General features: G+C 43.7%; 1 protein-coding gene across 1 annotated transcript in view; it reads left to right on the forward strand.

The window, feature by feature from the left end:
- The window catches only part of TMA16 (translation machinery associated 16 homolog), a 41,701-nt gene that overhangs the window by 25,070 nt on the left and 1,596 nt on the right, over nt 1-15,035 (forward strand). Inside the window, exons 3-6 of the mRNA XM_036853478.1 lie at nt 7,057-7,094; nt 8,263-8,347; nt 9,493-9,641; nt 13,888-13,930. Of these exons, the coding sequence (XP_036709373.1) occupies nt 7,057-7,094; nt 8,263-8,347; nt 9,493-9,641; nt 13,888-13,930 (315 nt within the window). The remainder of the gene's footprint in view (nt 1-7,056; nt 7,095-8,262; nt 8,348-9,492; nt 9,642-13,887; nt 13,931-15,035) is intronic.

A 15,035-nucleotide genomic window follows, 5' to 3' on the forward strand; every position in this document is an offset into this window, starting at 1 on the left:
TTTGGCGTGTTTCTCCTTGGATTTATCCTGTATGGGACTCTCTACGCTTCCTGGACTTCATTGCCCATTTTCTTTCCCATATTAGGGAAGTTTTCAACTATAATCTCTTCAAATATTTTCTCAGTCCCTTTCTTTTTCTCTTCTTCTTCTTCTGGGACCCCTATAATTCGAATATTGGTGTATTTAATGTTTTCCCAGAGGTCTCCGAGGCTGTCCTCAATTATTTTCATTCTTTTTTCTTTATTCTGCTCTGCAGTAGTTATTTCTACTATTTTATCTTCCAGGTCACTTATCTGTTCTTTTGCCTCAGTTATTCTGCTGTTGATTCCTTCTAGAGAATTTTAATTTCATTTATTGTGTTGTTCATCATTGTTTGTTTTCTCTGTAGTTTTAGGTCCTTGTTAAACGTTTCTTGTATTTTCTCTGTTCTGTTTCCAAGATTTTGGATCATCTTTACTATCATTACTCTGAATTCTTTTTCAGGGAGACTGCCTATTTCCTCTTCATTTGTTTTGTCTGGTGGGTTGTTACAATACTCCTTCATCTGCTGTGTATTTCTGTGTCTTCTCATTTTGCTTAATTTATGGTGTTTGGGGGTCTCTTTTTTGCAGCCTGCAGGTTCGTAGTTCCTGTTGTTTGTGGTGTCTGCCCCCAGTGGCCAAGGTTGGTTCAGTGGGTTGTGGAGGCTTCCTGGTGGAGGGGACTGGTGCCTGTGTTCTGGTGGATGAGGCTGGGTCTTGTCTTTCTGGTGGGCAGGACCCTGTCTGGTGGTGTGTTTTGGGGTGTCTGTGAACTTACTATGATTTTAAGCAGCCTCTCTGCTAATGGGTGGGGTTGTGTTCCTGTCTTGCTAGTTGTTTGGCATGGGGTGTCCAGCACTGGAGCTTGCTGGTCGTTGAGTGGAGCTGGGTCTTAGCGTTGAGATGGAGATCTCTGCGAGAGCTCTCGCCAGTTGATATTATGTGGTGCTGGGAGGTCTCTGGTGCACCAACGTCCTGAGCTCGGCTCTCCCACCTCAGAGGCTCAGGCCTGTCAACTGGCTGGAGCACCAAGACCCTGTGAGCTACACAGCTTACAGAAAGGGAGAGGAAAAAAGAAAGAAAGGAAAAAATAAGTAAAATAAATAAATTAAATAAAGTTATTAAAATAAAAAATTTAAAATTATTATTAAAATAATAAAAGTAATAAAAAGTAAAAAGGAGAGCAACCAAACCAATAAACAAATCCACGAATGATAACAAGTGCTAAAAACTAAACTAAGATAAACATAAAAATCAGAAATTGATCAGTCACGTACAGCAAACCCCAAGTCTACAGTTGCTCCCAAAGTCCACCGCCTCAATTTTGAGCTGATTCTTTGTCTGTTCAGGTATTCCACAGATGCAGGTACATCAGGTTGATGGTGGAGATTTAATCCGCTGCTCCTGAGGCTGCTGGGAGAGATTTCCCTTTCTCTTCTTTGTTCGCACAGCTCCCGGGGTTCAGCTTTGGATGTGGCCCCGCCTCTGCGTGTAGGTCGCCTGAGGGCGTCTGTTTCCCGCTCACACAGGACGGGGTTAAAGGAGCAGCTGCTTCGGGGGCTCTGGCTCACTCAGGCCGGGGGGAGGGAGCGGTACGGAGGAGGCGGGGCGAGCCTGCGGCGTCAGAGGCGTCGTGACGTTGCAGCAGCCCGAGGCGCGCCGCGCGTTCTCCCGGGGAAGTTGTCCCCGGATCACGGGAGCCTGGCCGTGGCGGCTGCACCGGCTCCCGGGAGGGGCGGTGTGGAGAGTGACCTGTGCTCGCACACAGGCACCTTGGTGGCGGCAGCAGCAGCCTTAGCGTCTCATGCCCGTTTCTGGGGTCCGCGCTGTTGGCCGCGGCTCGCGCCTGTCTCTGGAGCTCGTTTAGGCGGCGCTCTGAATCCCCTCTCCTCGCGCACCAGGAAACAAAGAGGCAACAAAAAGTCTCTTGCCTGTTTCGGCAGCTGCAGACCTTTTCCCGGGCTCCCTCCCGGCTAGCTGTGGCACACTAACCCCTGCAGGCTGTGTTCACGCCGCCAGCCCCAGTCCTCTCCCTGCGATCCGACCGCAGCCCGAGCCTCAGCTCCCAGCCCCGCCCGCCCCGGCGGGGGAGCAGACAAGCCCCTCGGGCTGGTGAGTGCTGCTCGGCACCGAGCCTCCGTGCGGGAGTTTCTCCGCTTTGCCCTCCGCACCCCTGTGGCTGCACTCTCCTCCGTGGCTCCGAAGCTCCCCCCTCCGCCACCCGCAGTCTCCGCCCGCGAACGGGCTCCTAGTGTGTGGAAACCTTTCCTCCTTCATGGCTTCCTCCCACTGGTGCAGGTCCCGTCCCTATTCTTTTGTCTCTGTTATTTCTTTTTTCTTTTGCCCTCCCCAGGTACGTGGGGAGTTTCTTGCCTTTTGGGAAGTCTGAGGTCTTCTGCCAGCGTTCAGTAGGTGCTCTGTAGGAGTTGTTCCACATGCAGATGTATTTTTGATGTGTTTGTGGGGAGGAAGGTGATCTCCATGTCTTACTCCTCTGCCATCTTGAAGGTCCTCTCTTTTCTGTATCTTTTTGACATGATATACTACTTACATGATTTTGCTATCACCTATATCAGTATTTCACAAACTTTGGTATACATGAGATGCACCTGTAAGGTGTATTAAAGTAGTTTTCTGGGCCTCATTCCTAGAGGTTTCCATTCAGAAGGCCTGGGACAGGGCCGAGGTGTTGCATTTCTGCCAGGTTTCCAGTAATCCTGATGCCGTTGCTGCTGGCTCAGGCACTGATGTATAGTGTTCTTTAATTATGTTCTTTACAAATAATTTTCCCTTGAACATTGTTTTTAAAGGAGACATTTTATCTCTGTTAAAACCGAGTAGATACTGTTGTCTTCCCTGAGTGGTTTGAGCTTGAGGCATGCTTGCTGATTTTTGGTGGAAAGATTTGGCAAAGGTTGGAAGACTTGTAAAATAAACTAACGTTAAACTAAGTTTTCTCCTTAATGTAATCGGAAAGGGTCCAAAGAAAATGACGGGAAAAGTAACTTGCTTACCATTTGATTAAAGATTATTTAATTCTGTGTATATGAACTACCTAAAATTACCTTACAGAGTACCAGTGGTATACATGCAGTATTTTAAGAAATAATGCTTTAGAATATGATTAAGTACTTCAGTTCACTGTAAATACGTGTGATGTTTATATGTTGTTAGTTATATTCAGGATCCTATGCACTGATTTAATGTTGATTTACAGTCAGCATTACAGAAAGATTACCTAAGGATAAAGCAGAACAACATGCTAATCTCATATATAAAACTTGTCCTAAAGAAGTTCTGTTGTTGGCCAAGGTTCTATTTTAATAGTACAGAGTTGAAAAATATTTAATTTTTTTGTGCTTCGGTGATGTTCTAAACAGACTGAGCTTTCTCTTTTTTCTTAATTTATTTGAAAGAAGTCATCAGTGTAGCAGTCACAGCCCCAGAAACAAACACACGTACAGTTGTGATAGTGTCTGCAGGCTTACCCTTGTCATGAGTAGCAGCGTCGGTGACCGTGAGTCCTGTTCAGTTAGGTGGGGGCATGCTTACAAATGGCGTCTTGAAATGCTGCTCATCTCCCTGCCTTAGAGCAGCACTTCCAGCAAGACAGAGATGGTGAATTGCATATCTTCAAAAGATGGTCGGTGATAAGATACTCAGACTGTAGTGGCAGCTGTAAGCAACGTGATAGAAGAGGTACCAGCAGGGCTTACCTTGAACGTCAGGTGCCTGTGACTTCTTATAAAGAAATAGCAGTTAGCAGCTGCTGCTTTACTCAGCAGCTTGAAACAGTTTCTTGGTCAGGAATCCCAGAGCCACTTAACTGGGTGCTTCGGGCTCAGGGTCTCTCGCAAGCTTACAGTCAAGGTGTTGGCTGGGGCCGCATTCATCACAGAGCTTGATAGGGAGAGGTTTTGCTTCCAGACTGTTTACATGGTGGTCCACAGACCTGTTGCGGCAGCTGTTGGTGGAGGGCGGAGCAGTCAGAAGGGAGGGAGTCTGTTGCTGCTCAGCCTCAGAATAAAGGGACCGTTCCTTGGCTCAGTTTAAAAAAGAGAAGACAACGTTTGTAACGTCATTTCTAGGTCACATCCATCACTGTGGCACTATTTTATTTGTTAGAAACGAGTCACTAGGTCCAGCCACACTCAGGGAGGAGAGGGGCGTGAATATCCAAGCAGCGAGAGTCGGCAGTGGGGGCCGTCTTGGGTGTCACCGCGTCCTGGTAGCGCCGGCCCGCCGAAGACACTTGGCGTTATCTGGAAGGAGGGTAGCCAAGCAGCCCGAGTGTCTGCTCTCTGCTCTTTAGCAGAGGGTCCAGGGTTCTTTGTGCTGCTTCCTAAGATTCATTTTTAGGGAGTGAGAGAGGTGGGGGAGGATCAGGGGCAGGATATTGTTAGGGCGCAGAGCTGCTGGATTCATCAGGTAGACTCTTAGAGGTGGGGTCTGCTTGCCTGAAGGTACTGCAGGTGTGACGAGCAGCACAGAGTGAGAGTCAGACGTCCTTCATCTTGAGCATTTGAATGCTCTGATTTAGGACTGTATGAAATACTGCTTCTGTTCCTATGAATAGAAACTAGTGTGGTTTGAAGACTGGCACATTTCAAGTGGTGCACAGTTTACAGGCAGCAAATAGTTATTCTGTATCATGATTTTAGCTTTATTTTATGACTTCTCAGCGTAGTGACATCTTGCTGCTGTGTACTCTCATATTTTGTCCCATTGGGTATGTAGCAAAGAACTCTACATAGCAAATGAAGATTACTTAATACGGAAAATTAACAGACAGAAGCTAAGCATAATGGGTAAGAATCTAGGAAACAACTGTTTTTGAGAATTAGTCTCAGGTTTTTCTTCTTTTCTTCATCCCAGCTCCACCCCACTGTAGTTCAGGCCCCCAGTGCGTTCATTTAGAACCGTAGCAAACTTGACTTCTAACTAGACTCCTCCCTGAGGTATAAATAAGATAGGACAAAGTAGACATGTTTGAAGTGTACAGCGTCTGGGTTTTGACAGGACGTGGTATAACCACTGCGGTCAGTGTACGTAGAGTGCGTTTCCATCCCCCCAAAGCTCTTCCCGGTCGAGTCTCAGCTCTCCGCCCCTAGCCTTGGGCACCTGTTGATTTGCTCTTTATTTTGGTAGATGAGATTTGTCTTCCGTAGTGTTTCATGTAAATGCAGTCATACTGTATGCAATTTTTGTGCCAGTTTTTTTCAGTTATAATGTTTGTGAAATTTGTTGTCTTTCTCTTTTATTACTGAGTAGTGTTCCATTGTATGGATATGCAGTTTTTTAATCCCTTTACCTGTTGATGGTCATTTGGATTGTTTATAGTTTTTGGCTCTTTTCAGGGTCTGCAAACTAAGTGGCCATCCACCTGTTTTTATAAAAAAAGTTTGTTTTATTGGAAAGCAGCTATGCCCATTCCTTTCACGTTGTTTGCAGCTGCTTTGAGGCTATAGTGGCAGAGATGAGTAGTTATGACAGACCAACCACATGGCCCTCAAAGCCTGGTTTGTTACTAGCTGACATTTAAGCAAAGATTATCAACCCTGCTGTTACATTTTAATAAAGCTGCCATGAACATTCGTGTATGGGTCTTTCTGTGGACATAAAACATTTTTCTTTCAGTTCTTAGAACTGGAATTGCTGGGTCATACAAAAGATATATGTTTAAGTAAATAAAAAATTGAGTTTTTAAGAAATTGTTTAAAAGAGTGAAGTCATGTGGTGGTAGTAATGTTTAAGTATATAAAAAATTACCTTATCTGCAGTGATAGTACCATTTTATTTTTTCACCAGTGATGTGTAAGAGTTACATTCACTCCATTTCCTCTCAAACATGTTGTATTTTCAGTTTTAAAACAGATTTTAGCCAATCTAGTAGGTGTACAGTAGTATCTCAATGTGGTTTTAATTTGTATTTCTTTATGACTAATGATATATTTTTATGTGCTTTTTGTTCACTTTTATGTCTTTGGTGAGAAGTCTCTTAAAATCTTTTTCCTTTTGGTTTTGAATTTTATCTGTTAAGTAGTAAGAACTATTTGTATATTCTTAATGCAGGTATGTTTTTTGTTTTGTGAATATTTTCTCCATTCTGTGGCTAAAAAGTTTTTATTAAAAAGGCTTCATTTTAGTTCTCCAGTTTTCTAGTTGTTTTAAGTGGGAGGGTAAATCTGGTCTGCTTTGTTAGGGCAGGGACAGTGGATTTTTTTTTTCTTCATTGCTGTATCCCTAGTGGCTAGCATAAAGTGTTGCAAAAACTAGCATCCAAAGGTCTTTTCTGAATGAATTAGAATTTAGAATAACAACAATAGGAGGTGTATATCACCTAGACCAATTTTTTGAGAGTAAATAAGTTCTTTTTCTTTGTTATAATTCTTACCAAATTGATGAAAAGTAAACATTCTTTTGTTCTTGTTGAAGTTTAAAAGGTGATAGTGATGCATTTTGGTCTTGGTGGCAGCACTCAGTCTTCTAGAAGGTCCTCATTATTCTTTTGTGCACAAGTATTCTGCATATTACAAAATATAATCAAGGTTTCTTTTGTGTTCTCAAAACCAATTTGTTTTATAGGTATCATGTAGTCATTGCAGAGCAGGAAAAGAATTTTTAACAACATTTTGTTTCAGTGATTTAAAAGAGGAGCATGGTATTCAATGTTTCTTCATTAAAAATAATTAATTTCGGGACATCCCTGGTGGCGCAGCGGTTAAGACTCCGTGCTCCCAATGCAGGGGACCCAGGTTCGATCCCTGGTCAGGGAACTAGATCCCACATGCACGCCACAACTAAGAGTTCACGTGCCGCCACTAAGGAGCACATGTGCCGCAGCTGAGGAGCCCGCCTGCTCCAGCTAAGACCCGGTGCAACCAAATAAGTAAATAAAATAATTTTTAAAAATTAATTTCATATGCAAAAAAGAATGATCTTTGAATTAAGGTTCTTTGGGTAGTTTTTGTTGTTTTTGACAGATTTTTAAAACTTGCTTTGGAAGTTTTCTAACACATACACTTTTTCTCCCAAGACTGAAGAATGAAAAGGCGTTGCGTCTCAACCTTATTGGTAAGTGGATATACTTATTTGAAGTTCTTCTCTATACCTATTTTCTTTTGACTCTCTTAGTAAAATACTATTTTTATCTAAGTGAATTTTCTCTACCAGCCTTGATCAAAACAAAATAAAATCAATCATTAAACTCTGAGAACAAACAGTGTTAATAATACCTAGCTCAGTTTTCTAGAAACTGTTTAGTACCTACCTACCTATTTTTATCCATCCCCCCTTCCTGTCTCTCTCTGTCTTTCTCTCAAGTTTAATTCTAGCTCCCTGACCATTAGAATTATGAAGGATTTTGAAAACAACAATTCATATTTAATGATGTGAATATATACATCCTCAGTCTGTATCTCAGTGTTACAGTCTTTTTGTGTGTGTGACAAGTCTGAGATTTCAAAAGAGTGGCTATTAGGCTTTATAACCAAAATGAAAGGTATTTGAACCATTAACTCTAATGCTTTATCAGGCAATAGAATAGTATTTCTAAATGGTTTATCAGTAATCCTGGGTAGGGCCATTTCTTGATTTGTAATATTAAGAAATCTAATTGAAAGTGACACCCCAATGGTAAGATTTACTCATAAGGATGAGGTCTGTTAGCTCCGTGATCATAAATGTCAGTCATTCTGCACAGTATCTGGCAGATCTTGTATGCTTAAGATATTTACTAACTTTGAGGCCCTGAACAGGTTACTTAACCTTTCTCTTCTAAATGGAGATGATAGTAATAATAATAATAATCCTCATAGGATTGTAAAGATCTTGACATAGTGCCTGCTGCTTATTAAATGTTCAGCAGACGTCATCCTCTTCATTAATCAGACTCTCATTTTTGTTATTTCAGCAAGTTCTATTCTTTGCTTTATAAATACTCAGAACTTCATGTTCTGTTAGAGTGTTCTTTCTTTTTTTAAATTTTTTGTATCCTTACTGGATAAGAAATATATACAGAAAAGCATCCCTGCTACCCTTGTCTCTTCCCCAAATTAAAATGTGACAACTTAATTTCTGACAGACTGGTTTAGTTAGCTTTGAGCCCACACAAAACTTTGTATTTAACTTTGAAATAAATTTTGATACTGTTTTAAACGCATTGATATTGAAAATTATAATGACTACCTCTGCTTGAATGATGACTTGTGGTGTTAAACTGTCTTGGTACTTGTTGTTATAGGTGAAAAACTGCAGTGGTTTCAAAATCATCTTGATCCCAAAAAAGTAGGATATTCAAAGAGAGATGCTTGTGAATTAATTGAAAGGTAAACACTGGGCATGTTATGAGCACAGGGTCGGTAACAGGAATTCCCCAGCTTGATTCTTCAAGATTCAGAGTTCTATTCGGGATTTATAGATGAGCAAATGAGCTTTGTTATCAAGACTTTGGATTCTTATACTAGCTTAGCCATTTTAGTAGCTTTGTAACCTTTCTGGGCCTCAGAGTGGTAGTTAACCCAGTTTCTTGGCTTCCTGGAGGAATGTCATCTAGACTGACATTTGAAGATAGGGGTTAGCAGATTGAGGTGAGGTAGTTTGAGGAGCCTCTAGGCAGAGAGAACAAGATCTGAAAGGCCCAGGGGTGAGAGCAGCATATTTAGTGATCTGCCAGACATCTAGTAAGACTGAAATAATAGGTTCAAGGAGGGAATTGTGACAAGCAGGATAAACAGCCAGCTTATGAAAGACCTCAGATGTCAGTGTAAGAGTTTGGACTTTATCCAAGGACTGTGGGAGACACAGTTACAGCAAGCACCTGAGATGGTCACATTTTTAAACTTTAGAAAGGTCACAGTTGGAGGAAGGAGGAAAATGGATGAGGGGGCAGGCTTTGGCTGGGAGACTGTTGAGAGGCTGATGAAGCAGTCCAGGCAAGAGGTGATGGTGGGAGCAGTGTGGTGAAGAGAAGTGAAAGAGTGCAGACACTTCAAGGAGGTGGAAGTCCCAAGTCTTTAATGACAACTTAGATGTGGCGTAAAAGAGAGAGGGGAGGGAGTCAAGGGGGGCACTCACACTCCTCACTTGGGCAACTGGATGAATGGGTGTACCAGGGGATGGAGCGGGTCGGGAGGGGGGCGGGGCGCCTAGGGGCAGCACGGAGGCGAGTCCAGGGGTGGTGTGTTAAGCCAGATGGAGGTGTCCAGGAGGTGGCTGAGTACGAGGACACGGAGTTTGTTTAACAGACACTGTAATGGCAGGCTGTGATGTGGTCCTAGAGATTTTGAAAATGGTTAGTCACCAAGAGAAGGTCTGAGGTCTGAGAACTTCAGGAACTCAGAGGAATATAAAAACGTAAGGGACAGGCACAGGCTGGGGGCTATGGTTGTTTTGGGGGGAGGATTATATTTTAAATGAACTAATATAAGCCAAACAGAGACTCTGTAAGTCAGATCGGTTTCTTGTTTTTCAGGTATTTGAATCGGTTCAGCGGTGAGCTGGAGCAGATTGAGTTACACAACAGCATCAAGGCCAGGCAGGGCCGGCGGCACTGCTCCCGAGAGGCGGTCATCAAGCAGACTGTGGCGCGGGAGAGGCAGCAGTACAGGGGCTACGGCCTCGGTAGGAGCGGGAGAGGCAGCGGTACAGGGGCTACGGCCTCGGTAGGAGCGGGAGAGGCAGCGGTACAGGGGCTGCGGCCTCGGTAGGAGCGGGAGAGGCGGCGGTACAGGGGCTACGGCCTCGGTGGGAGCGGGAGAGGCGGCGGTACAGGGGCTACGGCCTCGGTGGGAGCGGGAGAGGCGGCGGTACAGGGGCTACGGCCTCGGTGGGAGCGGGAGAGGCGGCGGTACAGGGGCTACGGCCTCGGTAGGCGCGGGAGAGGCGGCGGTACGGGGGCTACGGCCTCGGTAGGAGCGGGAGAGGCGGCGGTACGGGGGCTACGGCCTCGGTAGGCGCGGGAGAGGCGGCGGTACGGGGGCTACGGCCTCGGTAGGAGCGGGAGAGGCGGCGGTACAGGGGCTACGGCCTCGGTAGGAGCGGGAGAGGCGGCGGTACAGGGGCTACGGCCTCGGTGGGAGCGGGAGAGGCGGCGGTACGGGGGCTGCGGCCTCGGTAGGAGCGGGAGGGGCGGCGGTACGGGGGTTGCGGCCTCGGTAGGAGCGGGAGGGGCGGCGGTACGGGGGCTACGGCCTTGGTGTGTTCACAGGGTACCTTCCCTTCTTTCTGGTCAGATTTGGCTTTACTTATTCTATTTATTTAGTTTAGTTAGATTTTCTTCCTCTGATTTCCTTTCCTTTTGAGTGTTTGGAGTAATTTTTGAATTCATTCTTTTTTTCTCCTACATTCCCAAAACTGTCAGTGTTGACAGTGACATATCTTTCTACTGTGACAGTAAAGTTTTCCTCTCCCTTCCGGTGTATACTTAATTTGCTTTGTTCTAGAGTTATTACTTGCCCGTCTCCAACCACACTGAAGTTTCTTTAGAGTAAGTACTGTGTCCTTCTTGTCTTTGTAAGTCTTGTAGTAAAGAGCTGTACTTGCTGCAGCGTTTCTTGAGAAATTATAGAAACCAAATTTTCTTTCTTAGCACTAGCATTTCTTACAGTTCCTGAAGACAAGTGTGTTGTGGGCTTAACAACACTGTCTGAAGAAAGGCGCTTAGGAGGAGAGGAGAGGGCACTTGTAAGGGCTTGCAAAGCCCAAAGTCAGGTGATGACCCAAGGGCTGCATGGCCTGCAGATGGTGTTTGCTTGGGTTATTAATTGTCAGTATAAACAAATCTGCTGGTTTCACATGAAAAATGTAGATTTCTGGCTTCTCGTAAAACATGCGATCGTCTGCTAGAGCAAAGTAGCAACTGTCGCTTTTAGACTTGAGCATTCAGTGGCCCCAAACCTTCCTTCATTCACATTCCCTGCCTGGTCCCTGTAGGCATTCCTGTGCGGATTTGCTTGGGAAGTGGAGTAAATGAAATGCTTAAAGCAACATTAGGTTTTTAAATTTTAATAATAACAGTAGGGCCCTGGAGGAAATACCCTGTGGGTGACTGTTGTGTTGGTCCCAGCCTGTCCGGAGCGATGCTGTGTGCCAGGAAGGTCTGGGGCGGCCTCCACAGGCATTCTCCCCACTGGAGCCAGTGTTGTGGCTGGACCCACCCTGGCGGTTCTTACTGTGATTGCTGGGTGCACCTCAGCAAAAACCAGCAGGGAGCTTTGAAAAAAACAAGATTTAGTGCTTAAAAGTCCTGGACAGTACAGGACATGCCTGAGGGCCACACAGCGAGGTCTCCAGTAGAGAAAGAGGGAGGGGACAGGGACTTGGGGCCCTGCCTTTGTTAGGGTCATAGGCGGGATGCCTAGGGTTTCACGGGTTCACTCTTCATAAAGGCGCCAGAAGGGGGAACGGGGTCACTCAGGCGGTCAGCTATCTGCGTTCCCCGGGGCTTTCTAATAGGGGAACTTCGTGGGTGGGGAGCCTGGTCCCTTACCTCGTTGTTTGCTGTAGCCGTGTCAGTCTGGCAGTAGATCCGTAGAGTTGGATGTCTTCACAGCGGGTACCTCGACAGTCGGAAGGTTAGCATCGGGCACTTAGCTTCAGCGGCACTGTGAGCCCTGGGCAGATGGCAGTTCCTCGCCGTCATTCCTAAGCAGTGAGTTTCTTCACTGAAAAAACAGCAGAGTAACTTCAGAACTAGACAGACCTGGACTTAGACCCTTACAGCTTACTATATAACAGGGCAAGTTACTTCCCACCCACTCGCTGGCCTTGTTACCTTCCATTTAAAAATAGAGGTAAATAGTGCACCTCCTTCCCAGGTTGTTTAAAAGGCAAGTGAGATTTCACATATCAAGTGCCTGACACAGAACCTACTGTAGGAGGTTGAGGGAGAGCTTCAGCCAGTCCTGTGTCCTTTTCACCTAAATTTGTCTATGCTTGTAGTCTCCATTTCCTCATTTTTCCATTTTTATTGGAGCCCCTTAATTAGGCTTTTGTAGCTGCCACTCAACTAAAAGCCCTTGTCACCGATGACCTTTAAGTTGCTAAGACGCATCGTGCCTGTACTGGGCACTCACGTAGTCAGCTTTCCTGCAGTGTTTTCATACAGATGGTCCCTTCGTTTCTCGTCACACTTTTTATTCGGGGTAGAAGCCCCTGACCTTCCCTGGTTTTCCTCCAGGTCAACTGGCCATGACTTCAGTGTCCTGAGTTGAATCCCTCATAGCCTCACAAACTAAATATTGACCCACGTCCCTGTCCTTGGGCCTCCACTCTTTTCTATTTACACGAATTCCTGAGTTGATGTCATTCATTCCTGTGGTTTTAAATACCATTTAAATGCTCATAACTTCCAAATTTATATTGTCAGTACTTGTCGCTAGAACTCCAGACTTGCATTATCAAACTTGGGTTTCTCAGAGTATCTACTTGAATGTCTTATATACATCTCCAACTTGCGTCCCAAAGCAGAGTCCAGCTTTTCTCCTAAAACTCCTTCCTCCCGCAAGCTCCGTGTGTCCGTCAGTGACATCACCACTTGCCCCGTCGCTCGTGTCAGAAACCCTGCGACGGTTTCGCATTCCACATGCAGCTCGTCAGCAGGATGTACTTAAGAGCCTGACGGCTTGCGCTGCTGCCCCCAGCGCCTCTAGCTCGAGCCACCACCGTCTCAGCTCTGCCGTCGTGACAGCCTCCCAGGTGGTCTCTGTGCTCAGTCTGTTCAGCCTGCAGCCGCCAGGTTAATCAGCAGTGATTGACGGCACATTCCAGGTCAGACGTCTACTGGTGGTGGCGCCAGTGCTAACACTCAGACCTCGTCTTCCAGTTATGCCACAGTCCTTATTCCAGATGCAGGGAATGTGTCTGGTGAAAAAAACTTTGTCAAGTCTCTCAAGTTTACAAGCATCTAGAAACATGTGGGCAGATTGTCACCAAATGCTGTGTTGATAAGGTTCAGAGAAGACAAGATAACTGACATCTCTCCCACTTGCTCCATGGTGGTATAACTGTTCCTGACTCATTTTATTAGAATTTCTTAAAAAAAATAATTGTGCTTAATTTATACCTTTTAAACACCTGACCCCTCGTACTCTTATTTTCTGAAGCTATTGTAAAAGTCAGTATACAGTCATGTCAAACATTTTTATCTTTTTCATTAATTGATACTGGATTTTGTTTAATATTTTATCCATTGGCCAGAGTTTTTGCAGCAGTGTTCCATTTTTTGTTAAACATGCCTCGTGTTCCACCGGCACGGATGATCCGTGCCTACAGGTTTCTGACCCACTTCCTAGTCATGACAAGGAGCTGCCTTACACCCAGTTTTTATTCAAAGTGGGTTTCAGTTTTATTGAACTTTAATGAACATCTATTGATGATAGTTTATTGAAAATTTTTTTACATTTTTAATAGTATTTTTTAATATCGAATAATCCTTGCATTCCTCAGACAAACTCTACCTTGCCAAAGCAAAGTATATGCTTGAAAAAATTGCACCTTTCACCAAGAAAATATATAAAACAACTGAGCATGTTGTTGTAGGGGATTGATAGTTAGAATTTGCCAGGCACCTCTACTGTTTAAAAGGACAGAGTTTATTTTGTTGATAGGTTTGTTTTATTTTATAGATTCTGTGGTAGAATACATTATTTAATGGTGTTCTTTTTGAATCACCTTCTTAAAGTAGTCCTTTATACTTGCAAAACTTACTTTTCATTATAGCATTATAATTATGCTTTGAAATTTTGTTTTTCTTTGGATGTTCTTGCTGTCTGTCAGTTATTATTGTTTCTGAGATAACAAACGAGGAAACTATAAATGTTATAATAGAAAACATTGCCTAATAGATATAAATTATTTTCTTTTCCAGAGATTCCAGACATTTTAAATGCAGGTAATCTGAAAACTTTTAGGTGAGTCTGTCGCTTTTGTTCTTCGAAGCTGCAAGTAAAATACATAAGAGATAAACGTTCTTCCCTTTTGAGTCTAGACGTTAGAGCTAAAAGAAAATTAGGGGGTTCTTTTTAACCTTTCCCCTCATCCGTTGAAGTAAGAATTTTCCTAAGTTTAGCATCTGTTAGAGATGCCTGCTGTACACTGAAATGATAATGGCCTGGTGCTTTTATTTGTTTTTCAAAATACTTTAAAATCCTTTAATATAGCACTTAAAGAACATGATATCCTTGTTCCTCCCCAGCCGTTATTTTCTAAAAAGGCGAATTGTCAGCAGCAGACTTGCTGGCTGAGTGCTGTCCGCACACTGTTTGCAGCGCCCCCTTCTGGAGAAGGGGCTTAGTGGGAAGTGGTTTGGGGGATGGTTAAATCATAAAGAACCAGCTGCCCCATGGTCTCTCTAATAGTGCTGTGTGACCGAGGGACCAGTGAGTAGGATTTCCTGTTTTCAGTTTTCAAACGTGGGTTCTTTGTCTCTAGAACATAATGTTTATTAATCATTTTGATATTAGCTAGACCATGTTGATCAGCCTGAAATTTTAATTGAAATTAGATACATCTAAGTCCATATTATTTGAAACCCTTAAGCTTATTTTATATTTTTATACTTCTGAATTCATAGAAAATATTTAATATTCATAAAATATTAGCTCTAATAGAATTTATTGATCATATTTAAGAAGTGATTCACTTTGTAGCCTGTGTACATGTATTTATAAGTACATGGAGCTTAAGATTATACATTAATTTTTTTTGCCTGTAATGTTAAGTAATCAGATATATAAATGTTCTCTTTATTCCTAAAACAGTGTATGTTCTGCCTCCCGCAAAGAAAGCCAGAAATAAGAAGAAATTAGCCTAGACTGTTAGTATCAGAGTTCAGTTCTCAGAAGAATCTTCACATTGCTCGTAAAGTAATTGAACATAGGATTGTCACAGAAAAGCTGGGGTTGAAGAACTAAAAGTTTTTTATTATAACCAAAAAAATTGATTACTAAAACTGAATTGTGATTTACCATTGTGTGTGAAAAGAAAAACCTTTTCTGACTGTGCATCTTGGAGATT

Source organism: Balaenoptera musculus, chromosome 5 (genome assembly GCF_009873245.2).
Source record: "Balaenoptera musculus isolate JJ_BM4_2016_0621 chromosome 5, mBalMus1.pri.v3, whole genome shotgun sequence".
Classification (NCBI taxonomy): Eukaryota; Metazoa; Chordata; class Mammalia; order Artiodactyla; family Balaenopteridae; genus Balaenoptera; species Balaenoptera musculus.